This window comes from Sus scrofa, chromosome 1 (assembly GCF_054392235.1).
Source record: "Sus scrofa isolate SSC_HxYL_T2T_F1_AM1 chromosome 1, Sscrofa_HxYL_maternal_Yorkshire_Landrace_v2.0, whole genome shotgun sequence".
NCBI lineage: Eukaryota > Metazoa > Chordata > Mammalia > Artiodactyla > Suidae > Sus > Sus scrofa.
Genome location: NC_139383.1, coordinates 281,655,219 through 281,678,419, shown reverse-complemented (window position 1 = coordinate 281,678,419; position 23,201 = coordinate 281,655,219). Strand labels below are relative to the sequence as shown.

Below are 23,201 nucleotides of genomic sequence, written 5' to 3'. Positions count from 1 at the left end.
CCCTCCCCCACCCCATTCCCTTCCTCCAGAAGCCATAGCAAAGCTTCTGCACAAAGGTACAGCCAAGGATCCCAGATACTTGAAGTGGAAGGGCTTTTTGAAATCTAAGACTCCAGCTCCCCTAGGGAGGTCGAGAACTGGAGGGAGAAGGGACTTGCCCTTGGTTCCAGCCTCAGAATGAGAAAGGCTGGAATCTGGGCATCCTGACCTGGAGTTCTTTCCTTTTCTGCTCCCAAAAGTGGGAACCACTAATTTCTTTTCAGGTTTTGAAACGTGGCCACAGAAATCCTTGCTGCGTGCTGTGTGCGTGCATGCATATGTGTGTGTGCGTGTGCGTGTGTGTACCATTACAGTAGCTCTGAAAGAATAATAAATAAAGGATTATGACCACAAAGGGTAGATGGGGCAGGGAATCTTTGAGGAGAGCCATGAAAGCAGTTGTCTTGATTTCATGGGTTGGGGAGGTAGGCAATGTAGATCCACATGATGCCAGGCCAGACTAGAGGCCTGGGGAGCCTATTGACTGAATTTGAATTGTCCAAGGTCCATTGCCTTTGACCAAGAGAGGATGGGTGACGGTGTGTTAGATCTTTGGCAGCAGCCAGATTTGGGTTCTGTTCTATTGTTCACTAGCCAGGTGGCCTTGGATAAGGGGCTTAACCTCTTGGGTCCCAATTTCCTTCTCAGTTAAATGGGGACAATAACAGATCTGATCCCTTTTGCTTGATGTTAAAGCACATAGCAGCTGCTACATAAGGGACAGCCATGTTTCATAATGGATTGTCAATGGTCATCTATTGATTGCTTTGTGAGCCAACACACTTTATGTGCCTGTACCTCCTTGAAATATCACCATTCCTCTGTGTGACAGGTACGGTTATCACAAGATATATAAGGCGCCTCACACTAATGCACATAGTAGGTGTTCACCAAAATCTATCAGCGCTCTTTTATCATATAAAAGAGAAAAAAGAGCACGGAAAGGGCGCTTTGCAAGGTGTAAAGTGCCCCCACAAGTTTTTGCTACAATTGTTACGTCACCCTTTGTGGTCATAATCCTTTATTTATTATTCTTTCGGAGCTACTGTGATGGTCCCCCTAGTTACCGTAGCCATGGAAACGCAGCCCGCAGTCCTGGATTGGACGGTTCGCGGGCTCCCCCTGTAGATCATCTTCCGGTCCTGCAGCGGGACGACCAAGGGGCGGGCCTTTGAGAGGGGAGAGAGGGGAGTCGGGAGTTGTAGGCTACAGACGGTGGCTGCCGCAGAGCGATGCACGTCGGGAGTTGTAGTTCTCGAACGAGGCAGTTGGCGGCCTCAGACCCAGCTCCGGCCTCACCCGGATGGCGGCTGCGACGTGCGGCTGCAGCCTCTGGAGTTCGCTCCTCGGGCTGCTTGGGCTGGTCTCGGCCGCGGCCGCCTCCTGGGACCTGACATCGCTGCGCTGCAACTTCGGCACCTTCTGTGAATGTGACTTCCGGCCAGACTTCCAGGGTGAGGAGCCTCGGGAGCCTGAACTGGGGGAGCTGGTAGACCGGGGAGCTCTCGGAACCCAGGGTTGCTCCGGGGCCGGACCTGGAGGAGAGAACGGGGGGCAGGACCCCCAAACTTACGGGCGGCCAAGGCCGGAAGTGGGCCTGACGTTGAGGGACCCTGGGAGCTTAGGGCACGGGGCTTGGGACAAGGGTTTGGGGATGCCTATCTGGGGTCTAGGCACAGTCCTGCCAGGATGGAGAGGGTCTTTTGACAGCTGGGCCTTGGCAGGGGTGGGGGGCGTTTATGCCTCCACACTGGACTGGCTGTCAAGGGAGAAGCCTGCCTTGGAGATGGGCAGGGATTTGGAGGCGATTCTCTTGACAGCTCGCACCCCCTTAGGTCCGAACGCAATCCAGAGGGCCACCTGGTGGGGGCGCTGCCGAGCTGAATCAGGCCTGAGGGTCGCTCCTATGACCAGAGAATCCAAGGGCCACTCTCCCTTTCCGCAGACCGCTCGTAAAACTGTCCCAGAACACGCGGATCCTTAGACCAGGTTCCAGACGTGGTTTGCCTCCTGAACCTCTTCCGTGGTGGGCGTGTGTCCTCAGCTCTGATACTGTCCTTCTTGTGGTCCTAGGTCTGGAGTGTGACCTGGCCCAGCACCTGGCGGGCCAGCACTTGGCCAGGGCGCTGGTGGTGAAGGCACTGAAGGCTTTCGTGCAGGACCCAGCCCCCACCAAGCCGCTGGTCCTCTCTCTGCATGGCTGGACAGGGACCGGCAAGTCCTATGTCAGCTCCCTGCTGGCACACTACCTCTTCCGGGGTGGCCTCCGCAGCCCCCATGTGCATCACTTTTCCCCCGTCATCCACTTCCCCCACCCCAGCCACATGGAGCGCTACAAGGTAGGCTGGTGGCGTCCTAGACCATTGTCCTGTGGGGTGCCAGACCCAAGGGAGGGAGACCTGAGCCCAGAGAGGGGAATCCCTTACTCGCTCCAGGCCACACAGCCAGGTGAAGCCTCAGCTCTCAGGACCCATCCTGAACAGAGCTTGGGATGGTGCCATCTGGCAGGGAGTTCTCGGTTTAATTCCTGGGGAGCAGTCATGGCACCTACCTGCTAGGGTTGTTGTGTGGGACATTACAGATTCGCAGGTATTTTTTATTGAACATTTACCTTTGCCAGTCTGTCTGCATTATCCTCTCTCTGTAAAGCACTTAGCCTCAATTTGAGTAAGCCCCCAGGAAATATTAGCTCATGTCACTCTTGATGCTGTTGAATGCAAGGTTCCTTCCAGGCTGATCTGTTTCAGCTGTCAACGCTGTTGGGCAGGTTCAGGAAGCAGGAAGGAGCCTATCCCTTTTCTTGAAAGCAGTAGATTTCAGGGAAGGAGCCTTGAACAGGCAGGTGTGAGGCCTGGGTCTGAGTCCCTGTTCTCCTGCTAACTTGCTGTGCAAGTTTGGGCAAGTCTCTACCCCTCTCTGGGCCACAGTTTCACCCTCAGTCTCATTAAGGGATTGGGGCTCTCTGGGAGACCTGTCTTCTTGGGAAGGAGATTAGTTCTTGCCTTGGGAAGAAGTCCAGGGCCGGGGGAGCATCTCCAGGCCCCCCACATGCTCTTGCCTGCCTCCCACAGAAGGATCTCAAGAGCTGGATCCAGGGGAATCTCACTGCCTGCAGCCGTTCCCTCTTCCTCTTCGATGAGATGGACAAGCTGACCCCAGGCCTGATAGAGGTCCTGCGACCTTTCTTGGGCTCCTCCTGGGTTGTCTATGGGACCAACTACCGCAAAGCCATCTTCATCTTCATCAGGTAGGGCTGGCTTTGTGGGGACACTTCTCAGAGGTCTCAGCTCTCCAGTCTTTTTTAATTTATTTTTATTTTTTATTTTTATTTTTAGGTAGGGCCGCACCAGAGGCACATGGAAGGTCCCAGACGAGGGGTAGAATTGGATCTGTAGCTGCCGGTCTACACCACAGCCACAGCAATGCTGGATCCTTAACCCACTGAGCAAGGCCAGGGATCGAACCTGCGTCCTCATGGATGCTAGTCAGATTTGTTTCTGTTGAAACAATGGGAACTCCTCAGCTATCCAGTCTTGGCCTGTGGTCCCACTGCAGAATACCATTCCCCAAAGGCCCATTTGGACTTTCCCAGCATCCTCCATACGCTCACTGGTGCTTCTGTCATTCAAGGTCATTGGCTTCCCTTTGACATTCTCAAAGCCCATTCTGGGCTCAGTCTCTTAAACCTCATTTCCTTGTGGAACCCCTGCTGGGTTAAGAGGTTTTTCCCTCTTTTGAGACCCAGAGGACACAGGTGGGAATGAAACAAAGCTAGAGTTTCATTCCCACCTCTGAGAGTCTTCGCTGTGTTTCCTCAGGCCAATCACTTTCCCTCTCTGAGCTCCCATCTCCTCTTCTGAACAGCGGGGCCAATCCTAATTCCCCACTGTCCTCCTCGAGGTGGAACGAGGAGGGAAAGTCCTTTAAGGGACCTAAAAGTGTCCTATAAACTGTTCAGGGCAGAGTGTGTATAGGCAAATTTCCAGGGGTCACGGTCAGGGACACAAGCTCCAGGGAAGGCAAATGGTTCCTGTGGTGTTTTCAGTTGGTTTGCCTCCTGCTGGCACTGAGCCAGGCCTCCAGGCTCAGGTCGAGTTAGGTGGCCCTGGGGAAGCAAGAGCCACATCCTGCCCTCACTGTCTGCGTCCCCCGTGGTTTTATTTAGCAACACTGGTGGCGAGCAGATCAACCAGGTGGCCCTGGAGGCGTGGCGCAGCCGCCGGGACCGCGAGGAGATCCGCCTGCAGGAGCTGGAGCCAGTCGTCTCCCAGGCTGTGATGGACAACCCGCACCGTGAGTTCGGCGGGGGACCCCACCCCTGGGTGGATGAGGGCTGAAGCCTTACCCAGGTCACACCTGGGGGCAGGCCGTGCTCCCTGAGGTGGGCCAGGCTTTCCAGGGTGTGATGCTCGGCCCGCTGGCCTGGTACTGCTGAGCCCAGGCTTTGTCCCTCTGAGCTGTCAGAAGGCCTCCCTGAGCCCACCACCCGGAAGGTGACTGAAAGGATTAAGACCAGTGCATTCCTGGAGTTCCCGCTGTGGTGCAGTGGGTTAGGAGCTTGACTGCAGCCGCCTAGGTCGCTGTGGAGGCCCTGGGTTCGCTCCCCAGCCCAGTGCAGTGGATCCCATGTTGCCCCAGCTGCAGCTTGGATGCAGTCCCTGGCCCGGGGAACTTCCATGTGCCTCGGGGGTGGCCAGAAAAACCAAACACACACACACACACACACACACAACCCAGCGAGTTCCCGCGCTTCCTTCCCTTTGGGGGCGGGGCCCAGCTTTTCCCCGGGAAGCACAGCCTCTCCCCATTGCTCCCGCCTGCAGATGGCTTCTGGCGCTCGGGCATCATGGAAGAGCATCTCCTGGACGTCCTGGTGCCCTTCCTACCGCTCCAGCGACACCACGTGCGGCACTGTGTGCTCAACGAGCTGGCCCATCTGGGCCTGGAGCCACGGGATGAGGTCGTCCAGGCTGTGCTGGACAGCACCACCTTCTTCCCTGAGGACGAGCAGCTCTTTTCCTCCAATGGCTGCAAGACAGTGGCTTCCCGAATCGCCTTCTTCCTCTGACTCTCCAGGTGGCCTCCTGGTCCTCCTCTAGCTGGCCGGGCTGGGCAGGAAAGCCCTGGGCCCTCTGCCGGAGGGTCCCTTGTCCTGAGCCTCGGGGAGCGTGGGGCCCAGAGCACCGCGTGAAGATGAGGAGGGCTCTTGGCAGGCGCTGGCCTCGCAGCTGTTCTGTGGGCATCTTGGCCTTTGCTTCCTTCCTCAGGGAAACCACTGGTCACCCCAGAACTTCAGCGAGCCTTGCCCTCCAGCCTGAGCCTTCTTTTTTTTTTTTTTTTTTTTTTTAGCCTTCTTAAAATGTGAACTGTAACTCAGGGATGGTGGCTCATGGCTGCTCCCTCCTCCTGCATCTCTTGCCCTTGGCCTTGCTCCGGCCCAGCACCCCCTCCCCTCTCCCCCCACACCCTATGTGTCAGTATCAGAAAGCCAGGCCGAGGCTTCTGTCTCCATGCACAGAGGGACTCGAGCTGCCCCTTGGCCTGGGCTTTTCAAGTTTTTCATTTTGTAAAAGAAGGGAACCGATACAATAAACTTAGCCCTGGGACCAGAGGAAAGTCGGCTAAGATTCTCACTGCTCGGGAGGGGGTTGCCTGAGTGCCGGTTGGGGCGGGGTAGACCCCCTCACATCCCCAGCAAGAAGTGAGGGGGGCCGAACGGCCCCTTCAGTAACTGCCGGGGCCGGGGTCCTGTCTCAGGCCCCGAGCGGTCTGGCTGTTGCTGAGACTTGGGATCAGTCCCCATGTGACCTCAGTCTTGCTGGAACCTGAGCTTGTGCTCCGGCTCTCATTCTGGGCAGCCTTGGACGTGCTGGGCCTCTGGCCCTGGCCCTGGCCCTGGGTGGCCTCGGAGTCGCAGAGGCTCCAGTGTGCGTCATAGAAGGCCTTCCTGGGACTCTGGATCAATCGCCAGCTCTGGTCAGCCTTTCTGAGTCCCCAGCTCCAGCCATGGGGACCTTTGGCCTTTCTGAACCTCTGTCTTGAGCCCTGGGTGGCCTTAGTCTTTGTGAGCTTTTGCCTTGGGCCCTGGGCAGCCTCGGTCCCACTGGGCCTCTGGTTCTGGGGGGTCTCAGTCTTGCTGGACCTCTGGCTCTGGACCTGGGCAGCCTCACTACTGCTGGACTTCTGGCTCTGGCCCTGGGTGGCCTCAGTCGTGCTGGGCCTTTCTCTCTGGCCCTGGGCGGCCTCAGTCATGCTGGGCCTTTTGCTCTGGACCAGGGCAGTCTCACTACTGCTGGGCCTCTGGCCCTGGCTCTGGCTCTGGGATGCCTGGGGTTTTCTGGGGCTACGGCTAAGGCTTAGGTCTTCCCCGTTGCCCTCCGAGTCTGAGGCCTGTGTCCTTAGCAGCGAGGAGGTAGAGGAGGTCCCAGCAGTGGTTGAAGTACTCCTGTATTCCCAGCTGAGCGTGGATGTCTCCGTCTCTGAGGGGGATGTGGTCCTGACTGGGAAGGAAGAGCAGCGGTCAGGCCATCTTGCCCAGACGGCTCCAGGCCAGGGAAGCTTCTAGGCCTCACCTTTGCCTATGTCCCGGAGGCATTGCATGGCCCAGGGGAAGGGCTGCCAGATGGTACCAGACCAGCCCAGCCCTCCCGACCAGCTGTGCCCTGTAGGTGAGGCAGGGCCGTAGCTGGGAGGGAGGTGCTGAGCCCCGGCATGGCCTCGCCTCTGCTGGCCGCCCCTTGCCCTTTGCATTCTGTGGGCCCGGTGCCCTGCCTGCCAGCTTCCCCTTCTCCACCCCTCCCCCATGTGGCTGCCCCTCTTCCCTGGGGTCCTGGAAGCCCTCCCTGACCCTGCAAAGGGGGCTAAGTGCACCCCCAGCTCTCTGGACTCCAGGGTTGTCTGGACCATTCAGCTTATCTATTTACCTGTGTCCCTCTTTCCTTCAGGACCAAGGGCTCCCAGGGGCACAGACTGTGCCATTCATGCTTGTAACCAGCGTCTAGCCCTGGGATGCTCAGCACATCTGCTGAGTGGCTGCTAATTCCATCCCTCCCCGGCCGGCCCACAGCTGCCCTCGGGACTCAGAGCGGCATGCCTGCCTGGGTTCTAACTTTTGTCCCGTCCACACTGGCGCCTGGCAGAATTGGGGGTCGGGGGAAGCCCCCTGGACAGGCATAGGCTTTGTGGGCTTATTTCAGGGAGAGACCAGGGAGGCAGAGAGAAAACGGACAGGCCTGAGCAGGGAAGGAGGCTGGAGCAAGGCAGCCCCGGCGGAGAGCCCCATGGTGAGAGCTGGACTCCCGGGCTGTGTGCTGGGCTCCCCACACCCCCTACCCCCAAAGTGGGGATGGGTCTCCCCATCCACAGTCACAGCCATAAGTAGCAGAGCCCAATTCACACCCAGGCCTGGGAGTCTCTGACCCCTGACCTTTGCCCCCCTGCTTTGGCTCACTCAGGTCTGGCAGGAGCAGGGTAACTTACAGCCCCTGGTGGAGCCTGAAGAGGTCTGGCTGATGTAGCTGTCGGTCAGGGACCTCCCCGTGCTGGGGGCCGGCTCCAGCTTCGCCTAGGGCCAGAGACAGGCTGGGTTAGGGCTCCGCGAGGGGCACAGGGTAGGGCCGGATGGGGACACGGAGAGGTTGACCAAGGCTAGACAGATGTGGTGCGGTGGGAAAAGCTGGGTCAAAAGGCTGCCTGGGGAGTTCCCGTCGTGGTGCAGTGGTTAACGAATCCAACTAGGAACCATGAGGTTGCGGGTTTGATCCCTGCCCTTGCCCAGTGGGTTGACAATCTGGCGTTGCCGTGAGCTGTGGTGTAGGTCGCAGACATGGCTCAGATCCCGCATTGCTGTGGCTCTGGCATAGGCTGGCGGCTACAGCTCCGATTGGACCCCTAGCCTGGGAACCTCCATATGCCATGGGAGCGGCCCAAGAAATGGCAAAAAGACCCAAAAAAAAAAAAAAAAAAAAAAAAAAGGCTGCCTGTGCCTCCGTCTCCTTACCCGCAAAAGGCAAATGAGTTCAGGGGTTGAGACAGGTTTCTGTAAACTGGGAAGTGCTATACCCTGGGGAATGGCTCGTGAGAAACTGAGGGGCTTCCCTGTGCTTCATGTGCCTCATCCAGCTTCATCTCCCCGCACATGTGGGGGGAGCTCCCGCTATCACCATTTCATGGGCCAGGAAACACCTAAGCAGCCAGCCCTGGGCACTCAGCGGAGAGGCAGGGAAGCAGCCTTGGGATCCAGGTCTGTGGGATCCACAGCCAGGCTCTCGGCTACTGGTCACACCTGCACCCTCGGAGGATGCACGGGATGAGATGGGGGAGTGGGTATATATATATATACTGGGGGGGGGGTCTTTTGCCTTTTTTTGGCTGCACTCGCAGCATGTGGAGGTTCCCAGGCTAGGGATCGAATTGGAGCTTAGCTGCCGGCCTACACCACAGCCCCAGCAAGGTAGGATTCAAGCCACGTCTGTGACCTACACCACAGCTCACGGCAACGCCAGATCCTTAACCCATTGAGCAAGGCCAGGGATCGAACTGCATCCTCATGGATGCCAGTCAGATTAATTTCCACCGAGCCATGATGGGAACTCTGTATTTTTGTATTCTAATGGGAGCTAGGAAAACGCAGAGGTCTCCCTTTCATTTCTGGCAAGGGATGCTGGCACTCTGTTTACTTCAATGGTGTAAGGTCTCCTTTGAAGACAAATGGAGAATTCCCATCGTGGCACAGCGATAAATCCAACTAGCAACCATGAGGTTGTGGGTTCCATCCCTGGCCTCACTCAGTGGGTTAAGGATCTGGCGTTGCCGTGAGCTGTGGTGTAGGTCGCAGATGCGGCTCGGATCCTGCGTTGCTGTGGTTGTGGTGTAGGCCGGATGCTACAGCTCTGATTAGACCCCTAGCCTGGGAACCTCCATATGCCATGGCTATGACTCTTAAAAAAAAAAAAGAAGAAGAAAAATGGACCTGCTGTCCCTCAGCAGTCAAGTGAGTAAAGAGCTGGCATGGTGGCTGCGTGGATCTGTCTACAGCACTGAGCCGGAGTGGTCCACGTGGAGGCATCTCACAAATGTGGAGGCTTAGTGAAAGGAGCCAGAGGCAAGGGGGTGCTCCGGGTTTATCCTCCGTTGTGAAGGACAGCTGCTCCTGTCTATGGTGTGTCTATGGTGGCAGGAATCAGGACAGCCTTGGGGGAGGGGCTGGGTTGAGCGCAGGGACCTAGAAGGGGGCACAAGGGGCTTCTGGAGAGCTAGGGATGTCTTCTTTCTTTTTTCTTTTCTTTCTCCTTTTTTTTTTTTTTTTTTTTTTGTTTTGCTTTCGAGGGCCACACCCACGGCATATGGAAGTTCCCAGGCTAAGGGTCGAATCAGAGCTGTAGTTGCCAGCCTACACCACAGCCATAGCAACACCAGATCCGAGCCATGTCTGTGACCTACAGCACAGCTCACGGCAACGCTGAATCCTTAACCCACTGAGTGAGGCCAGGGATCGAACCTGAATCCTCGTGGATACTAGTCGGGTTGGTAACTCACTGAGCCACAACAGGAACTCCGGATGTGTTCTTTCTTGATCTGGTGAATGGTGTCATGGGGTTATTCAGTTTGCGAAAATTCATCCAAAAATTCACTTATGATTTGTGTCCTTTTCTATATTTATAGTCTATTCAATAAAAAGCTTCTATTTATTATTGTTTTTTAAATTTTTTTTTTTTTTTTTTTTTGGCTGCACCTGTGGCATGTGGAAGCTCTCGGGTCAGGGATCCACCCTGCACCACAGCAGTGACAACGCCGGATCCTTAACCTGCTATGCCACCAGAGAATTCCACCATTCAATAGAAAGTTTTTAAAAATGAATTCAAGGAGGTCCCGTTATGGTGCAGTGGAAACAAACCCAACTAGTAACCATGAGGTTCAATCCCTGGCCTTGCTCAGTGGGTTAAGGATCCAGTGTTGCCGTGAGCTGTAGTGTAGGTCAGACACAGCTCAGATCCCGCATTGCTGTGGCTGTGGCTGTGGCTGTGGCAGAGGCCAGTGGCTACAGCTCTGATTCAACCCCTAGCCTGGGAACCTCCATATGCCGCAGGTACGGCCCTAAAAAGCAAAAAAAAAAAAAAAAAAAAAAGAAAACAAAAAAGTGAATGGAAAAAAAAATGAAGTCAAGAATTAAGAAAATTCTGGCCCAGGTGGCCAGTGCCCAGAGAGGAACTTAGGAAGGTGAGCATGGATGAGGTGTGAGAAGGCCTCGCTCACCCCCTCCAGCTGTGCCCCTTCCTGGGTCCATCCACCCCTCGCAGCAAGATATCCCCAGCCCAAGTCACACAGCTGTGTGATGACTGAGGGGTGGCAGAGCCGGGCCAGAAGCCAGCCTCCAGCCAGCTGGCATCCCTCAGCAGCCCTGCCTTGGGGTCACTCCACCCTGGACCGCCCCCCCCCCAGATGTGGGCCACTCACCTCTTTCTCCTCATGGGCAGGGGCCTTGGCCTCTTTCTCTGGGCCTTCTGGCTTTGCCCGCAGGCTCGGGCGAGTGGCCTCCAGCTCCTTGGAGGCCTCAAGCGAAAGCTGCTCCAGCTTCCACGAGAACTGCAGGGTCTGGGCTTTCCGGCGCTCTAATTCCCGCTCCTTGAGCTGCCTGCCAAGCCGTGACCCCAGAGTGCTAGGTAGGCCCCCCCCCCACCCTGATCTACCCCACCCTCCCCAGGACTGGACAGTGGTCTGAGAAGGCAACTGGGGTCAGAGATGCCCTCAACCCCAGCTGTTCCCCCGCACCTAGCCTGCAGGCCTGGCTGGAGAAACTTACCCCATGATGTCTTGGGAGGGCCTGGCCCGCAGGCTGTGCTCCACCACCTGCTCCAGCTGCAGCCTGGCCAGCTGGGCCGTCTGGCTCCCCAGCACCTCCTCCACTGACATGCCCGGGAAAAGGTTTGTCATCAGCGGGAGCAGCTGCGGGGAGAGAGGGTGACCAGATGCAACTGTGGGCCAGGAGGTGGGCAGGTGGTGTGGCGCTGCCTTGCGCTGCCAGGGGCCCTTCTCAGGGCTGAAGAAGGGGTTGTTGGTTTTATAGGGCTGGACCCTCTTGCCTTGGAACCTTCTGGAGATCATGAGAAAGGAATTACTTGGGGAGGGGATGCTGATGGTGAGTCGGATCGAGGATTCTGGAGCCAGTCAGATGAGGGTCTGACCTCCCCAAGGGCACTGACTTCTCTGAGCCTTATCCGCTTTCCTCTGAACTGCGGGGCAATGATAATGTTACCTGTCTAGTAGGTGAAGAGGGTTGAACAGGGTGATGCAAGCTGAGGAAGTTAGAATAGGGGCTGGCAGGAGTTCCCGTCGTGGCTCAGTGGTTAACGAATCCGACTAGGAACCATGAGGTTGCAGGTTCGATCCCTGGCCTTGCTCAGTGGGTTAGGGATCCGGTGTTGCCGTGGCTGTGGTGTAGGCTGGCAGCTGCAGCTCCAATTAGACCCCTAGCCTGGGAACCCCCTAAAAAGACCAAAAAAAAAAAAAAAAAAAAAAAAGAATAGTGCCTGTCATAGAGTAAGTGCTCCAGGATTAGCAGCTCTTATCACTGCTAGGAAACCAGGTTTCTTTTAGGGACAGGGAGTATCTTCAGGTGGCCAGGGGCATTGACTCTGGAGCCCACCCTCCTGGCCCAGCTGGAACACACCTTTGGCTGCTCGGGGTCAAGGAGCAGAACAGTGGCAACATCCTGGCGGGCCCCAAAAATGTTCTGGGTGAACTGCCGGCTCCTGGCGCGGTACAGGTAGTACTGGGGCTTCTGGGGATTGTGCTGGATGGCCATTGAGAAGTGTTTCTCTGCCTTCTGGAACTGCCTGCAGGACACAGGGGGGCACAGGTTGCTCTGAGCTGGGCCACCTGGTGGGGGGATGGAGGCTTCTGGACCCCACTGGGGAGTTGGGGAAAACCAGGCTGGTCTCTGTTCCCTGCCACCACACCCCTCTTAACGGACCTCACACTTAAATGCTAGTGTAAAATCCCAACCTAAGGAGACATTTTTATGATCTTGGAGTAGGGAAGGCCTTTCTGAGAATGTCATAAACGCAGCAGCTAAAAATGAAAAAATCGGGAGTTCCCACTGTGCCACAGAATCCTGTGTTGCCACAGCTACAGCATGGGTCACAGCTGCGGCTCAGATTTGATCCTTGGCCTGGGAACTTCCATATGCTGTGGGTGCAGCCCACAAAAGAAAAACATAATTTGATTATCATTAAATCTCATTATTGAAGAGCAAAAACATCACAAAGGAAAATGGTACACAGGGGAGATATATTTGGCACATAAGGCAGATAATAAGCTGGTTTTCCTAGCCTGCAAAGAACTCTTACGGGAGTTCCCATTGTGGCTCAGCGGTAACAGCCCAACTAGTATCCATGAGGACGCAGGTGCGCTACCTGGCCTGGCTCAGTGGGTTAAAGGATCTGGCGTAGCTGTGAGCCGGGGTGTAGGTCACAGATGTGGCATTGCTGTGCCTGTGGCACAGGCTGGCATTTGTAGCTCCAATTGGACCCCCAGCCTGGGAACTTCCATATGCTGTGGAGGCAGCCCTAAACAAACAAACAAACAAACAAACAAAACAGGAAAAACACCACAAACAAACAACTTAAAAAAATTTTTAATAAGCAATTTAGTAGCAAAACAGGCAAAAGATTTGGACACGGCCGTAATGGTCAATAACACGTGAAAAATGTTGCTGTGCACTAGCAATTTAAACAAGCAAAGTCCATCCACTGCGAGAGAGTGTTTTTTGCCTACCAGATTAGCAAATTGAAAAATAGTCTTAATACCCTGTGCTAGGGAGGTTTGTGGAAACCAAGACTTTACTGGGGAACGTTTATATTGGTTCAGTGTTATTGGAGAATAGTTGGGCATTATCTTTTAAAACATTAAATTTTCACACTCTTTAACCCAACAGTTTAACTTCCAGCCATCTGACTACAGAATAACTAGTATGACTGCATGAAAACATATGTCCTAGTTCTCATGACTGCATTATTTATAATTTTGAAAACAGAACCAATATTCAGCAGCAGACTATGGTCTAAAGAAATTAATTGTGGTACCTCCACAGAATGGGATACTTTTCAAATGACAAAAGAGAATGAGGGAGTTCCCGTCGTGGTTCAGCAGTTAACGAACCGGACTAGCATCCACGAGGATGCGGGTTCATTCCCTGGTTTTGTTCAGTCGATCTGGCATTTTTCTGAGCTGTGGTGTAGGTCGAAGACACGGCTCGGATCCAGCCAGCATTGCTGGCGGCTACAGCTTCGATTCAACGCCTAGCCTGGGAACCTCCATATGCTGCAGGTGCAGCCCTAAAAAGACAAAAAAAAAAAAAAGAGAGAGAGAGAGAGAGAGAGAGAGAGAATGAGGTAATCCTATAGGTAACGTCACAAGTCAAAAATCAGTTTAGCATGATCTCACTTTTGAAAAATAACAATTTTTTTTTTTTTTTTTTTTTTTTGCTTTTTAGGGCTGCACCTGTGGCACATGGCACACGGAGATTCCCAGGCTAGGAGTCTAATCAGAGCTACAGCTGCCGGCCTACTCCACAGCCACAGCCACACCAGATCCCAGCCACATTTGCAACCTACACCACAGCCCACGGCAATGCCGGATCCTTAACCCACTGAGAGAGGCCAGGGATTGAACCCACAATCTCATGGTTCCTAGTTGGATTCCTTTTGCTGCGCCACAACAGGAACTCCAATAACTTCTAATTTATGCAGAGCAATCAATCTGGAGGAATCTACCAAACTTTGGGAATAGAGGAGGCGTTGGTAGGTAGATATTAGAAGGAACTTTCATGTTCTGAGTTGTATGTTATGAATACTTAAGTTTTTTATAAAAAGCACAATTATTATAATAACAACATTCAGAAAAAAGGGGGAGTTCCCGTCGTGGCGCAGTGGTTAACGAATCCGACTAGGAACCATGAGGTTGCGGGTTCGGTCCCTGGCCTTGCTCAGCGGGTTAAACAATCCGGTGTTGCCGTGAGCTGCGGTGTAGGTTGCAGACGCTGCTCGGATCCCGTGTTGCTGTGGCTCTGGCGTAGGCCAGTGGCTACAGCTCCGATTCAACCCCTAGCCTGGGAACCTCCATATGCCGCGGGAGCGACCCAAGAAATGGCAAAAAGACAAAAAAAAAAAGGGGGGGGGAAGGACTTTTAGTGAAAACTTGGAAAATAAAAATTGATATTTAGAAGACTTAATTGGGAGAGCAGAGGCATCTTGACCCAGGGATCCCAGGGGGCGGTGGCATCCGACCCTCCTGGCCCCGCCCACGGCCCGGTCCGCCCCGCCCCAGCCCCGCCCCCTCCCAGTCCGCGCGCACCTGCTCCTCTGCTCCCAGAAGCCCAGCTTCTCCTGCAGCAGGCCCATTCGTAGGTGGGCGCCCTCGTCCTTCGGGCTCAGTGCCAGCGCCTGCTGGTAGTCCGCCTCAGCAAAGGTCAGGTTGCCAAGCTGGAAGAAGCAATCTGGAGCCCGGGGACCGGGGGCGGGGGCTGAGCGTCCACAACCTCAGGGCCCAGGAGCCTCAGCCCAGCCTGCTCCACCCCCAGCGAGTGGGGCCTGCAACGAGCGGCCGAGAACAGCCTGGGCGCTCGGGGGCACCTGCAGAGATTTTCCGTGCCTCTGGTCACCTTTTTCCAGTTGCCTGAATCCGAGCCTCTTGAAGGACTGGCGTCAGATGGTCTAAGACAATGCTTCCCAAAGGATGTCAGTGGGACCCTGAGTCTGAAATGGTTCTTCTTGCCTTCTTTCCTTCCCCCCTCCCTCAGGGCCCACCCCAGGCCGTGGGGAGGCAAGCGGCTCACGGGGGGGAGAATGGGGGGGGTTGGGGGAGGGGCCCACACACCGCCGCGGTTGATGTAGAGGCCTTTCTCCTGCTGCTCGTCCTTGAGCGCCTTGTTGAGCAGCTGCACGCTCTCCTGGTAGGCGCCCTGGTGGTAGCAGTGCACCGCGAAGTCGTTGTAGGCCAGCAGCAGCTGACGCTGCGCCTGCTGCATCAGGTCTTCCTGGTGCTCGGTCATCATGTCCAGCGCCTTCAGGAGGTCCTCCACGGCGGCGTCGAACTCCCGGAGCCGGCGGTACGTGGTGCCCCTAGCGGGAGGGAGGGACGGCCAAATTGCCCCCACGGCCTACGGGTGGCCATGCAAGGGACTGCGGCTCTGGGCCCTCTGATTTGGGGAGATGGGGGGGCCTCCCACCTCATGCACTAGGGGTGGCCCGTGGGCCTCCTGGATTGCTACTCAGATAGCCTGCTAGTCACTGGGAATTTGACTTTTTGCCCAAATAGTTTCCCTCTGTCTTTTAGGGAGCCATGCATGTGCCAGTCTCTAGAGTAAGACCTTTTATACACAGGGCAGATGTTTTAGCTCCACTGTTTATATGCAAAAACCCAGGCTCAAGGAAGTTAAATGGCCTGGAATGAGCTGGTCGATCCTTGTTAGGGGTGGGGGCCCGCCGGCACAAATTCAAATCCAAGCCTCAACCACTGAGCTGGGCTGAGCCTCCTGAATAAACTGTTCAGCAGGCCAGGGGTGGGGAACAGGAGTCTTGCTACTGCCTGCTCCTCCTCCAGGGGCAGTAGCGGAGACCACCTCCCAGGATCCCCTGACTCCAGTGGGGAGTAAGGAAAGACTGCCAGCAGCTGGATGGGGCCCCGGAGACCTGGGGAGGGGCGAGGGCTGTCCTGCGTTCACACAACACATCTGAGGCAAGGCAGGGCCTGGGACCCAAGACCAGCATCTCCCCACCCAGTACCGGAAGAGGAAGAGGCCGGGGTCCAAAGGGTTGTTCTCGATGGCACAGTTGATGCAGTGCAGTGCGTGGTGCAGCTTGCCCTGCACGGCCAGGATCCCTGCATCTTGGCGGGCCTGCTGGGCCTGGCCCACCATCACCTTGAGCAGCACCTTGGCCTGTGGGTGCTTGGGATCCAAGAGCAAGGCACTGTGTAGGTCTTGATAGCAGAGCTTGGGCTGCAAGGGACCAGGGATGGCATTCGGGAGGGCACAGGCCAAGCTGAATGGCCTGCTCCATGTGGGGAGGCAGACTTCCAGGCCTGGAGGGGCCTTTCTCTGGGCAGGTCAGCACCTGCACCCAGCTTCAGTGGCCCCACATTGCCCTTCTGCCTTTTCTGTATCTTGAAGGAGGAAGGGAGGATTGTGAGAAAATCCCATCCCAGGCGCCTTCACTTCTGGCCCCTTTGCCATCTGTGACCTCGGGTGAGCCAGGTCAGCCTTGGTGGGTTTTGCTCGAGAATGGGGTGACAGATGCTTCATCCTTGGAGGACCTCTGTTTGGCTCACTCACGGTGGGGGCAAGGTGGTCTCCAGACCATGACTGTCACGCTGTCTCTAGTCTCCCCTGTACATCCGCCCCCCACTCTCCTGGCCTTTAAGCCCAAGACAACTTCCTTTTTTTTTTTTTTGTCTTTTTAGGCCCGTACTCACGGCCTATGGAGGTTCCCAGGCTAGGGGTCCAATCGGAGCTACAGCTGCCAGCCTACACCACAGCCACAGCAACATGGGATCCGAGCTGCGTCTGTGACCTAAGCCACAGCTCACGGCAACGCTGGATCCTTAACTCACTGAGCGAGGCCAGGAATCGAACCTGCGTCCTCGCGGATGCTAGTCAGATTCATTTCCTCTGAGCCACGACAGGAATTCCCAGCCCAAGACAACTTCTAAACAAGAACAGATTTAGGCCTGAGCAGAAAACCCTCCCAGGCAAATTGCCTTCCACTGGGGTGAGGGGATCTGTTAGTCAGTCAACAAACAGTTTGAGCAAGCACCCCATGTCCTGTAGGGTCATGAGTTGGAGGATGAGTGAGGCAGTGTGGACACCCGGTGTGAGTGGAAGTCGGGAGGGGGAAGATGGCAGAGGCTGAGGCAGGGCTTTGGACTAGGGGGACTTGGGTTCAAGGACAGCACCACTGAGACCTGGCTGTGTGACGTTGGGCAAGCCACCCAGCCCCTCTGGACCTGTTTCCTCATCTGTGAAAAGAGGACACAGATTGTGTCTATTGCAGAGGGTTACTGCCAGCCTTACAGAGAAACATGAGTGCAGTGCATGGAACGTGCCTGTGCATCGTGGGGAGCAGCAAAAATCCCAGCAATCAACAATAATTGTCAATAATTACTAGTCTCCTACTTTTGAAGGAGACGCTCCCACTGACTCACCTGTGGGACAGAGAAGCCCAGCCCACCAGTTGGGAGGCTCGGGATGTCAACACCCTAGGGACACCCAGCCCATCCCTTTCCTCCTCCCTCCTGTGCCCCCCAACTCCCATCCCAAGTACCCAGGCCAGGCCAGAAAACCAGGCATTGTTCTGGATGCTTCTCCTTCCCTCAAGCTCACCCCCGGTCAGCCTCTGGTCCTGCTTCCAAGGTCTGTGGAACTCGCCCCCTCCTTGTCACCCTCATGACCCCCCTGCCCAAGCCCCCCTCCTCTCCCGATGGATGACGCCTAGGCTTCCGGCACCTGATTTGCCCCTTCCCCTGGTCAGAAGCATCTTTCTAAGGCCCACTGCCCCATGGAGTGCCCTTCTGCTGCCCCCTCGAAGAAGTCAGGGTCCTCCTTAGTGCATGAGACCCTGCCCCATGCTCTCTCTTTTTTAGATTTATTTATTTTTTGTCTTTTTTTTTTTATGGTCGCACCTGTGGCATATGGAGGTTCCCAGGCTAGGGGTTGAAGCAGAGCTACAGCTGCTGACCTACACCACAGCCACAGCCACAGCCACAAGGGCTCCAAGCTGCCTCTGCAACCTACACCACAGCTCACAGCAATGCCGGATCCTTAACCCACTGAGCAAGGCCAGGGATCGAATCCGCAGCCTCATGGTTCTGAACCCACTGAGCCACAACGGGGACTCCCCGATGCTCTCTGATCCCTGCAGTCCCTCCTCCCTTGAAACCCCAAGTCTCATATCTGACGGCTGCCCGGGTGCCCCTCATGGTGCTTCACACGGCTGTGGAGTCATTCTTTGTGGGATGATCCGCTAGGGGGCGTCTCCCCTGGGCCGTGAGTTCTGCGCAGGTAGGAAGGCACAGGTGTTTCCCCTGTGGCTTCCCGGGCCCCGCGCAGGCCTGACACAGAGTCAGGGCTGAGTGACAATGGGACAGATACCTGCCTGGGCGGGAGTGGTCAGTGCTGGTCCAGGCCTCTCCCTGGGAAGGACAGCCGCCCCCCATACCTGGGGAATGTGGCTTCAAGGCTGGCTGACAGCCTGGCCGCCTCCTATAATCTTGGGGCCCAGATGGAGAGGCCCCCCCCTTGCACCCTGCATCCCACCCTCCTGCTCTACCTTGTGGAAGAAGTTGTAGAGCCTGGCTCGCAGGATGTAGACATCGGCATTGGTGGTGCCATGTTTCACCTCCTTGGTGACGAATGCCAAGCATTCGTGATGCCGTTTGAGGGCCAGGAGACAGGCCATGCTGAGGGCAGAGGACAAAGGTGAAGGGGCAGGAAGGGGCTGCTGGGGGTACAGCATGGATGCGGCTGGGGCACTCACCATCGATAACGGAAGCAGGCTTTCTCAGGCTGGAGCTCAGATGCCTGGGAGAAGACAGACAGGGCATCCAGAAAGGCACATTGCTCGAAGAGGCACTGGCCCTGGGGACACAGGGGGCAGTCACTTCTGCTGGTGACAGCCCCCCCCCCCCCGGTGCCCGACAGCAGCCATATGTTGGGGGGTGGCCAGAGCCCTTTAGATCTGGGGGAGACTTTAAGAGACACAGATGGAGAGAGATACAGAGCTGGAGAGACAGCAAGAGACAGAAAGAGACGGCAGGACAGACACAGGAACTGAGAGAAACGGAGAACATCCGAGCGGTGGACAAGAACAGCAGATCGAAGAGTAACAGGCTCCAGCTGGGCCGGGGCTCTGGGTGCTGAGCCCTGTGTTAAGAACCTGAACTTGGAGTTCCTGTCGTGGTTCAGTGGAAATGAATCTGACTAGGATCCATGAGGATGCGGGTTCGATCCCTGGCCTCACTCAGTGGGTTAAGGATCTGGTGCTGCCGTGAGCTGTGGTGCAGGTCACAGACACGGCTCAGATCCCGCGTGGCTGTGGCTGTGGTGTAGACCAGCAGCTACAGCTTTGATTTGACCTCTAACCTGGGAACCTCCATATGCCGTGAGTGCAGCCCTAGAAAAGAAGAAAAAAAAAAAAAAAAGAACCTGAATTTGTTTTCTCACTGGGACTAGCTAACATTCCCCTTTTAGGCGAAGGAACTGAGGCTCAGAGGGGTGAAGAAACCTTTCCAAGGCCACATAGGAAATGGCAGGACTGGACTCCCAAACAGACAGGTTTAAGCATGTGGTTTGGTTTTAAGAATAATTCTTTTTCAGGAGTTCCTGTCGTGGCACAGTGGTTAACAAATCCAACTAGGAACCATGAGATTGTGGGTTCGATCCCTGGCCTTGCTCAGTGGGTTAAGGATCTGGCGTTACCATGAGCTGTGGTGAGCTGTGGTATAGGCCGGTGGCTACAGCTCTGATTGAACCCCTAGTCTGGGAACCTCCATATGCTGTAGGAGCGGCCCTAGAAATGGCAAAAAGACAAAAAATTAAAAAATTAAAAAATAAATTAGAATATTTCTTTTTCAGAGTAGAATAATTATCGACATTAAAAACCTCCTGGCACAGTAGGTTGGGGACCTGGCAGTTGTCACCGCAGGGGCTCTGGTGGCTGCTGTGGTGCTGGTTTGATCCCTGGCCTGGGAGCCAGCCAAAAAACAAACAAACCCAAAGACACCAAAGTGTCAAATGAAAAAAACAAAATCAGGACTTTATTGGTGTTTTACGATTTAATATTATTGTTATTTTGCATTGCAAATGGGGGGCCTATTACCTATTCAGTGCTTAGAGCCTCTAGACTCTAGGCCTGTGCTGCCTGGTGCAATAGATGCCTGCTTCCTAAGGGTACCATTTAAATTAATTAAAATGAAATATAGGAGTTCCTGCTGTGGCGCAATGGGATCAGCAGAGTCTTAGGAACTTTGGGACACAGGTTCAATCCCCTGCCTGGCACAGGGGGTTAAGGATCCATTGTTTTCGCAGCTTTGTCTTAGGTCAGGACTATGGCTCAGATCTGATCCTTGGCCTGGGAACTCCATATGCCTTGGGGCAGCCAAAAAAGAAAAAGGAAGAAAGAAAGAACGAGAGAAAGAAAGAAATAGAGAAAGAAGGAAAGAAAGCCAGCCAGCCAGACCAAGAAAGGAAGGGAGACAGAAGTACAATTTACAAATTAGTTGGGGGCCCCCTGGTGGCTCAGTGGGTCAGGATCCAGCATTGTCACTGCTGTGGCTCAGTTTGCTGCCTCGGCTGGGGTTTGATCCCTGCCCTGGGAACTTCTGTATGCTGCGGATGTGGTCAAAAAGAAACAAATAAAAAATTTTTAAATAATAAAAATTAGGAGTTCCCATCATGGTGCAGCAGAAACGAATCCAACTAGAAACCATGAGGTTGCGGGTTTGATCCCAGGCCTTGCTCAGTGGGTTGAGGATCTGGCGTTGCCGTGAGCTGTGGTGTAGGTCACAGACGCGGCTCAGATCTGGCGTTGCTGTGGCTCTGGTGTAGGCTGGCAGCTGTAGCTCTGATTTGACCCCTAGCCTGGGGACCGCCATATGTTATGGATGGGGCCCTAAAAAGCAAAAAATAACTAATAAATAAAATGAAAATAAAAATTAGCGGCTCGGTCTCAATCACCACATTTTGAGGGCTCAACCGTATGTGGCTAGTGGGCCACCAGGTGGGACAGTGCCCAGTGATCATTGTCATCATTGCATAAAGTTCCAAAGGACAGTGCTGCAAAACTGTACTCAGCCCTGGTGGCAAACCAACTCAGGAGGTGGGAGAGATCCTGAGAGGGGCAGCAGATGGGGACACAGACCCAGGGACAAGGAGGTCCCCAGGGAGTCAGGGCTGGTCTCCAGAACAAGGAGAGCCCCCATAGCTGGGGGGAGAGCCAGTGGGCCGGGGGTGTGAGGTGGGTGCCCCATGTGTGGGCCTGGGACAGCCCCAGGCACCTTCAGGTAAAGCACCAAGGTGAGCCGCTCCAGGTAGTTGGTGTTGTCTGGCTGGGAGGCGTGGGCCATGCGTAGGTTCTGGGCGGCCGAGGAGAAGTCGCAGAGCTGGATGTAGGCCTCGGCTCTTAAGGCATAGAACTCTATCTGAGGGAGAGGGGACCCAGGCTGCCATTCCCCTCTCCACAATCTGCCCTGAGGCTTGACCAGCAGGGACTTAGTGGCTCTGAGAGGAGAGGCCTGCAGGTGCCACAGGGAGGGGGCCGTCCCCCTCCCAGGCCGTTCCCCTCACCATCTGGGAGTCCAGGTGGAGGGCTCGGGAGAAGAACAGCACGGCCACCTCCCAGTCTTCTTGCTCCAAGCACCGATGGCCTTGTTGGTAGCTGCGGGGTAGGGGCATAGGCGCAGGGGCTGGCCTTGACTTGGGACTGGCCCAGGGCACACAGCTGGCGCCTCTGGGAGTGACTTGGGAGGAGGGGGACTTGGGTAGAGAAACAAGACGGAGAGGCAGAGACCCAGGGAGGGGAGGCTGGTATTCTTGGAGCTTATCCTGGCCAGCAGCCTTTTTTCTGCTGAAATGGAAGAGCCCTATTACACAGTGGAGCTTGCTAAAGTTCAGGGAGGGAGAGTAACTGGCCCAAGGCTGCACAGTATGTCAGTGGCTGTGCAGGGTAGGAACCTGGGACCCCGAGGCAAGGTAGTACTCACTACTCCTTGATTTTGAGGAGCACTGGTAACCCCGTGGACTTTGGTTTTATATCATCGAAGTTCCTGAACACCTGGCTGGTCCCAAAGATGTACTGTAGGATCCCCTTTGGGACCGGAATCACCCATGGCTTTGGGATGGGCTGTGAGGGAGCCTGGTCAAGCTCCAGAACATCCTGGAACCAAGCGACAGCAAGCGGAGTTGGCCTCAGAGACAACCCCCACTCCACTTTCACACTCTTCTCAAGTATTTTACAGGATGGAGGAGGTGGGGGGACAATGAGGCCTGGGAGGAGGCAGGATCTGGGGTCTGGTGGGCACTGCTGGCCACATTCCCCTTAACCTCTCTCCAGGGGTCTCAGGCTCATACTGTCCTCTGCTCTCCTCCTGGTTTCCCTCAGCTCCTACCTCCAGCTACTGACATCCAAAGCTCTGCCTGCTGCTCAGGCCCTGCCCCAAGCCGCAGGCCCTGGGGGTGCAGCATCTTCTTGCATATCCTGTGGGACCCTGGCACACATGCAGTAGGGCAAACTGAGCACCTCACCTGACTTCTGCCCCAGGCTTTCCCACCACCATGAGTCCACCTGCTCTGCCAACCACCCAAGCCAGGAACCTATGTCCCATCAGTTCTGAAGTCCTGTCTATCCTACTTTCTAAAGCTCTCTCAGATGCCTCCTCTTCTCTCATCCTCTCGTCTGGGCCAATGCCATCTCTGCCTGTATGCCCGCTCTGGTCACGCTTCTGACCTCCCCACCAGCTACATGTCCTAAGCCCTCTGTTCTCTGCATAGCGGCCGGGGACTTTCCTGAATCGAACTGAGTTTATCTCTCCTACTTAAAACCTTTCCTGCGAACCCAGACGCGGTTTCTTCTACCCCGACCCTCTGCCTCTGCTTTAGCTTTCTCGCACCTCTCTGGAGTCTGTCATGAGGCCCCCTTCCAGGAAGACCCCAGGGCCTGAGCCTGCTCTCTCACCCGCCTCCCCGCCCAGACCCCTGACGTTGCTAGGCATCAGCTCCAGGATACTCACAGGCTCCGCCCCTCCAGCCACGCCCCCGGAATCCAAAGCCTCTAATCCCTGGAATCCAATCTCAAACAGAGCCGGAAGGACGCTAGCAAGTTTTTATTAGCTGGGGAGGGGGAGGTCTACAAAGAGGAATGGACTTGCCTGGTTGCTGCGTCGAGGCAGGCCTACAGCTGAGGCCAACACATGGCTCCTTCTTCCCAATCTGGAGGCCAAGCAAAGGCTCCGAGAGTCCCCAACAAGTCGCGTAGGACAAGGCGACACTTTGTAGCGGAATGCGCGGGGGCGTCCTGACAAGGCCACCGCCCAGCCGCTTCCGCCCCTCAGAAGCGTGGCGGCCGCGTAACTCGCCTTGGATTGGGCGCTGACGGCCATTTTTTGGACAGATG

At 55.5% G+C, this 23,201-nt stretch overlaps 3 protein-coding genes across 14 annotated transcripts in view; 1 reads left to right on the top strand and 2 right to left on the bottom strand.

The window, feature by feature from the left end:
* The window catches only part of STXBP1 (syntaxin binding protein 1), a 775,650-nt gene that overhangs the window by 652,649 nt on the left and 99,800 nt on the right, over window positions 1-23,201 (bottom strand). The gene's annotated exons all lie outside the window — the stretch shown is intronic.
* On the top strand, window positions 1,290-5,655 carry TOR2A (torsin family 2 member A). Its single transcript, XM_021069354.2, has 5 exons — window positions 1,290-1,493; window positions 2,113-2,378; window positions 3,111-3,286; window positions 4,205-4,332; window positions 4,863-5,655. The coding sequence occupies exons 1-5, from the start codon at window positions 1,343-1,345 to the stop codon at window positions 5,105-5,107; spliced, it is 966 nt and encodes a 321-aa protein (XP_020925013.2). The 5' UTR covers window positions 1,290-1,342; the 3' UTR covers window positions 5,108-5,655.
* Window positions 5,361-23,187, bottom strand: TTC16 (tetratricopeptide repeat domain 16). 12 transcript variants are annotated; one of them, XM_084997477.1, is made up of 15 exons: window positions 22,699-22,807; window positions 22,198-22,296; window positions 21,793-21,965; window positions 21,377-21,467; window positions 21,088-21,231; window positions 18,570-18,670; window positions 18,363-18,492; window positions 15,822-16,036; window positions 14,914-15,158; window positions 14,392-14,533; window positions 11,708-11,873; window positions 10,841-10,983; window positions 10,495-10,672; window positions 7,519-7,603; window positions 5,582-6,539 (listed from the first exon to the last, which is right to left on the bottom strand). In XM_084997477.1, the coding sequence occupies exons 4-15, from the start codon at window positions 21,377-21,379 to the stop codon at window positions 5,764-5,766; spliced, it is 2,328 nt and encodes a 775-aa protein (XP_084853603.1). In that variant the 5' UTR covers window positions 21,380-21,467; window positions 21,793-21,965; window positions 22,198-22,296; window positions 22,699-22,807; the 3' UTR covers window positions 5,582-5,763. The 12 variants fall into 12 exon arrangements, 10 of the variants coding, with proteins under 10 accessions (XP_020924977.2, XP_020924986.2, XP_020924996.2 ...); XR_014828239.1 differs by lacking the exons at window positions 22,198-22,296; window positions 22,699-22,807 and adding an exon at window positions 22,957-23,187 and having other exon boundaries at window positions 5,361-6,539; window positions 14,392-14,669; XM_021069318.2 differs by lacking the exons at window positions 22,198-22,296; window positions 22,699-22,807 and adding an exon at window positions 22,957-23,187 and having other exon boundaries at window positions 5,361-6,539.

What these genes read in the sequence shown, in the direction of transcription:
- TTC16 (XM_021069318.2), bottom strand. Translation starts at nt 23,187, where the DNA reads ATGGCCGTCAGCGCCCAATCCAAGGCGAGTTACGCGGCCGCCACGCTT. An exon ending in TGCCTCGACGCAGCAACCAG is followed by an intron (nt 21,966 to 22,956) that starts GCAAGTCCATTC and finishes GCTTGGTTCCAG; the next exon opens with GATGTTCTGGAGCTTGACCA. An exon ending in TCCACCTGGACTCCCAGATG is followed by an intron (nt 21,232 to 21,376) that starts GTGAGGGGAACG and finishes CCTCTCCCTCAG; the next exon opens with ATAGAGTTCTATGCCTTAAG.
- TOR2A (XM_021069354.2), top strand. Translation starts at nt 1,343, where the DNA reads ATGGCGGCTGCGACGTGCGGCTGCAGCCTCTGGAGTTCGCTCCTCGGG. An exon ending in GCCATCTTCATCTTCATCAG is followed by an intron (nt 3,287 to 4,204) that starts GTAGGGCTGGCT and finishes GGTTTTATTTAG; the next exon opens with CAACACTGGTGGCGAGCAGA. An exon ending in TGTGATGGACAACCCGCACC is followed by an intron (nt 4,333 to 4,862) that starts GTGAGTTCGGCG and finishes TCCCGCCTGCAG; the next exon opens with ATGGCTTCTGGCGCTCGGGC.